Source organism: Hordeum vulgare, chromosome 1H (genome assembly GCF_904849725.1).
Source record: "Hordeum vulgare subsp. vulgare chromosome 1H, MorexV3_pseudomolecules_assembly, whole genome shotgun sequence".
In the NCBI taxonomy this organism is placed as follows: domain Eukaryota; kingdom Viridiplantae; phylum Streptophyta; class Magnoliopsida; order Poales; family Poaceae; genus Hordeum; species Hordeum vulgare.
The window spans coordinates 86,330,635-86,335,542 of NC_058518.1; the positions used below are offsets into that span (position 1 = coordinate 86,330,635).

At 44.7% G+C, this 4,908-nt stretch overlaps 1 protein-coding gene across 1 annotated transcript; it reads left to right on the plus strand.

Annotated features, from left to right (window-relative positions):
* The first annotated feature begins 1,699 nt into the window (after positions 1–1,699).
* Positions 1,700–4,524, plus strand: LOC123425620 (beta-glucuronosyltransferase GlcAT14B-like). The gene is made up of 4 exons (XM_045109315.1): positions 1,700–2,439; positions 3,272–3,347; positions 3,422–3,537; positions 3,616–4,524. Exons 1-4 carry the CDS (start codon positions 1,875–1,877, stop codon positions 4,131–4,133), a joined length of 1,275 nt encoding a protein of 424 aa, XP_044965250.1. The 5' UTR covers positions 1,700–1,874; the 3' UTR covers positions 4,134–4,524.
* The last annotated feature ends 384 nt before the right edge of the window (positions 4,525–4,908 follow it).

Genomic DNA, 4,908 nt, shown 5'->3' on the forward strand with positions numbered 1-4,908 from the left:
CAAATCATGCAAATTAAAGAAAAAAACGTGAGAAAAGTGTTTGAAAAAGTAGATATGATGAAGACGTGTCGGACGACAATACAAATCCCCAGCTCTAGAGAAACGATAGGCCTGATATCTTCACACCGCTGAGATGGTGATTTCTAGGGCTGCTGTTCTAGTCTTTAAGGGAGGGGGCAGATACTTCTTGAGGGTGAACAGCAAGCAATGACCGTGGACACATGGCCGATGACACTGATCTTGTCCTCACAGTCCCTTTTCTTGCCTCGTCTTGTTCTTATGAGACGCCATAATGTGTTACCATTATTTTATTTCTAATATATATTGATTACTGTTCTTGATAACTTCATTCCTGTAGCAGCGCACTAGGTATTACCTAGTTATTTCTATAATCTTAACAAGGCTTTTGCAGCGATGCTAAGATACTAATGTTTTGTTTAATTTAAAAAAGTGTCACTTCATGGTAAGCTTAACTTCTAAAACATATAGTTTCTATTTACATGCATATAAGTTAATAGAGCTAAAATAGATGCTATTGAGAAAATGACATATCCCAAAAGTATTACATGGAGTTTTCTAAGTCATCCCAGTTTTATAGAAGTTTTGTTACAAACTCTTCAAAAGTGTCCAGTCCTCTTACTAGCCTTTCATACAAAGATGTACCATTCTTATTTGACTATAAAGAAGAATCTAATTTTTGCTCCTACAATTCCACCACTTAGGTATAACCTTTGACGGTTATGTGCGATATTAGTGATTATACTGTAGGGATTATTCTTACACAATAATTGATGATAAATTGAATATAAGTCACAAGATCTAGGATAATGCAAGATTTATGAGTCTGGGTATGCAAGTTTTTGTCTGAACAACTCAAGTCAATCCAAGTGCATACCATTTTCCCTCTCTAATAAAAGGGTGTATAACATCCTCGCCGAGGATCTCATGTAGGGCTCGACCTTTCACTTATAAATTATATTTTTCCACAATAGCTATATATACATACACTATATAAGTTGACTGAATTTGTAATTTGAGTAAGTCAAATTCTTGAAAGGAGAATTGGTTAGATAAGAAAGAAGGACCCTCCTTGGATGTTTTTGACTAGAAGAAAGAAAGGAAAATAAAAAAGGACACTCCTTGGATGTTTTTTACTAGAAGAAAGAAAGGAAAAGAAGAAAGGACCCTCCTTGAATATTTTTGACTTACTTATTTTTTGAGACAAAATATAACTCCCTAAAAAAAATCAGCAACTTGTGTATGCCAACCCCATACTTTGCTAATGGACCACAACACGATAAGTGGCATGGTAGCCCAAGGTCCCAAGCCGACGTAGCCATCTCCGTCGGAACGACCCAACCCACCCTTAAACATGCCTGACGTACATGGCATGACCCAACGACATGTTTACAAACGGGTTGTGTCGTGCTAGCACGCATGCCACACTTTCATGATACAACTGCTAAACCAGCGGCCTGACCTAGCATGACAAGCATGCTATTCGGTCTATTCCTCACATTTTAGGCTGTTTAAATAAGATAAAATTAAACAGGCCGTCCCATGCCGGCACGCGGGCCTCGCCTTGCAGCCGAGCACGCCCTGTTTAGCTGTGTGCCGGGTGCTTTCGATCGGGCTCGCGTAGCACGGCCCAGATGGCCCGGTCTGGTCCCAGCCACTTCTCCGACAATTCCCACCGACACGCAACAAAGAAAATCACTAGGTGTGCGACGCGACGCGATGCTCTCGCGGCCTCAAGTCTAAGCACCCCCGACGACGTCGGCGACTCACCGCCGGCGAGCCGATCCACGCCGCCGCCCCATTTCCCACGGGTGTCGTGCATGTGATCTGGCGCCCTCTTCGGATCCTCTTCTTCCATGGGATTGGGGGGCATGAGAGGCGGCAACGGAGGAGGGGGCACCGGCTCCGGCGAGAGATGGAGGTGGATCCTCTTCCTCTCGCTGGTCTCCGTCTCCTTCCTCCTCTCCTTCCTCTTCCTCTTCATCTCCGCCTACTCCTCCCCGACACGCCTCCGTCTCCCTGGGCTCACCACCGCCCGCGCCGCCGCCGGAGTCCGCCGCGGCCCGGACGCGCTCCCCTGCCTCGCCTACCTCCTCATCGGCGCACGGGGCGACGGGCACCGCCTCCTACGGCTCCTCCTCGCAGTCTACCACCCACGGAACCGCTACATCCTCCACCTCTCTGCCGACGCCTCCCACGACGAGCGCCGGGACCTTGCTGCTGGGGTCGCAGCGGCCGCGCCCGCCGCTGTCTCTTTCGACAACGTCGCTCTTGTGGGCACGCCTACCGCGGGGACACCCGTTGGGTCGTCGGGCCTCGCCGGCACGTTACGCGCCGCTGCTGTCCTGCTCCGCCTCCACCCCGACTGGGACTGGTTCCTCACCCTCAACGCCGCCGATTATCCCCTCGTTACCCAGGACGGTACGGCATCCTGATTTGTCTTCGCACTCATGGCTTTGCATGATGGTATCTCATTGACCCGAAATACATTTTGGTCTTTCGTTTCTCAACAGTACTAGAACCGAAGTTAATTTCGGCAGGTACATGTTCATATACATCTTCTAAGTTCTAACTAACATCAAATTGCCGAGTTTTCATGTTGAATTGTGTCATGATCATAGTAACAATGGTTTACAGCTTACCCACCCTGGGAATTTGTTAGGAACCACCTGCCTGTTGTCACGGATGTAGTTTTTTCTTTAACTACACAGATGTACTACTGTTTATTGAAGTTGTCCACAGAATAGAGCTCCACTATTGTCTGTTTAAAAATCAAGGAGTTGAATTCAGGCTCCCGTTATCGCTTGGTTCTGATATATCTGAATTGAAACAGATAGTGCACATTTCAGAACATGCACTCCTCCTATAGGTCAATTATATAAAACTAACCTCAAGTAGCGGTGATGATTCTCATGATATTCATTTGTTAGGAGCAGTGCTAGACAGACGATAGCTGTCTGCACGATTTCAAAGTATCCATTAGATCACATTATGCTACAAATCAACACGTTCAAAGAAGGAATCGTCCAAAAATCGTCTCTGAACTGTCATGTGCAGAGTAGTTTCATTTGTCAATACTATCTTGTGTTTATTGTGTCATGCTGGCCTTTGGAGTTTTTCAGTTTTGTAGATGACATTTCCAGTTTCTGTCCCAGACATGATGATATTTTCTGGTTAATTTTTCTAGATTGGCATCATTGTGCTAGAAGCTTATGCTGATTGTGATACTGCCGCACATTTTGTTCTGTTGCAGATTTGATTCATGCCTTGTCGTATGTTCCACGGGAATTTAACTTCATTGATCACACTAGTGACATTGGACAGAAAGAGTATGGATCGTTTGAACTTGGAGAGAATTTTAGCAGCCAACGGCATCAGTTTTGATAAAACTACTCGCTTGCAGATCTGAAAAAGTGCAATCAATGATAGTGGATGCTGGAATATACTTGTCAGGGAGGACCAACTTCTTCCGAGCTACACAGAAACGACCAACTCCTGATGCTTTCAAGTTCTTCACAGGCATTTATTGCTGTCTACTCTGATTTAATTTCATTGGTTTAGATCATTTCCTTATCCATCTTCGTTCCTTTTTACTAGGTTCTCCATGGGTTATTCTGAACCGACGGTTTGTAGAGTACTGTGTTCTTGGTTGGGAAAATCTTCCTCGGCTTCTTCTCATGTACTTCAACAATGTGATGCTACCTCAGGAAGGATATTTCCACTCAGTCATATGTAACTCATTTGACTTCCGTAATTCCACTGTGAACAATGACTTGAGGTACAAGGTGTGGGATGATCCACCTCAGACAGAGCCCCTTTTTCTGAACATGGCACATTATGATGAGATGGTGGACAGTGGACAGCCTTTTGCAAGGCGGTTTCAAGCGAATGAACTGGTGCTGGACAAGATCGATGAGAAACTACTTAAGCGTCCGGGCCACGGGCCTGTTCCTGGTGCCTGGTGCTCAGGAAGGAAGAGCTGGTTCACTGACCCATGTTCTCAGTGGAGCGATGTGAATGTTGTGAAACCTGGTCCTCAAGCCTTGAAGTTGCAGCAATATATCAATCGGACCTTGGACGAAGCAGATTCTGGCGCGAAATCATGCAGGTTATAGGAGCATTTGATTCCAATAGCCTCACATCCTATGACTGAAAGCTTTGAGGTTTCCATTCCAACATCAAGGTTCTCTGCTCTAGTGCTTTTCTGAATAAGCAGCTATGTCCTCCCTTAACTGAAATTAGGACTTCTTGCATATCGACTGCTCTTTCTAGACCCACCCCCCCTCCTACCTATAACATTGGCTCCTAAGTTAAAGTTAGGTCTAGGAATCTATATTTGTGGCTCCATCATGACATTGAAGGCATATAGATGAGAGCATGCTAATTGAACCATATTGGTTGTATTGTATGTGCTGGTCACTTATTGAATGACCTATGTTGGCGCTGTGTTCATATTTGACAGAACCGGAGAGGATAAAGCAAAAAAGGTGGTCTGTTACTGCAGCATCGATACTGTGTTCTCATCACTGGAATGAGCTTTTATGTGTCCATTCCCTTCAGGACTTGCATTTGCCTACTCCCTCCGTTTCAAAACATCGGTCCATTTTAATGGAAATTGTCAGTTCTTTGAATCCTACCAATTCATGTTGTAAGCCCATTAAAATATAAACAGTGCCGTAACTTTAAATTATGTGCTCTGAGCCACTATGGAACGCACAAAAGGTGGTTAAACGCTATGCAATTTAACGGTGCTGTGATTTTTGTGATATTCTCGTAGTGGCATATCCACGGTTAAATGTGCTTCTGGGACACATGAGTTTTACCTAGTTCGCTATGACAATCACAAAGAATTCCACTAGTAATGGTACAAAGTCTTGAGACTACAACATT

Excerpts from the sequence above, each read along its gene's own strand:
- LOC123425620 (XM_045109315.1), top strand. The coding sequence starts at position 1,875 with ATGGGATTGGGGGGCATGAGAGGCGGCAACGGAGGAGGGGGCACCGGC. Across the intron at positions 2,440-3,271 it reads TCCCCTCGTTACCCAGGACG|ATTTGATTCATGCCTTGTCG; the intron begins GTACGGCATCCT and ends GTTCTGTTGCAG. Across the intron at positions 3,538-3,615 it reads TGCTTTCAAGTTCTTCACAG|GTTCTCCATGGGTTATTCTG; the intron begins GCATTTATTGCT and ends CCTTTTTACTAG.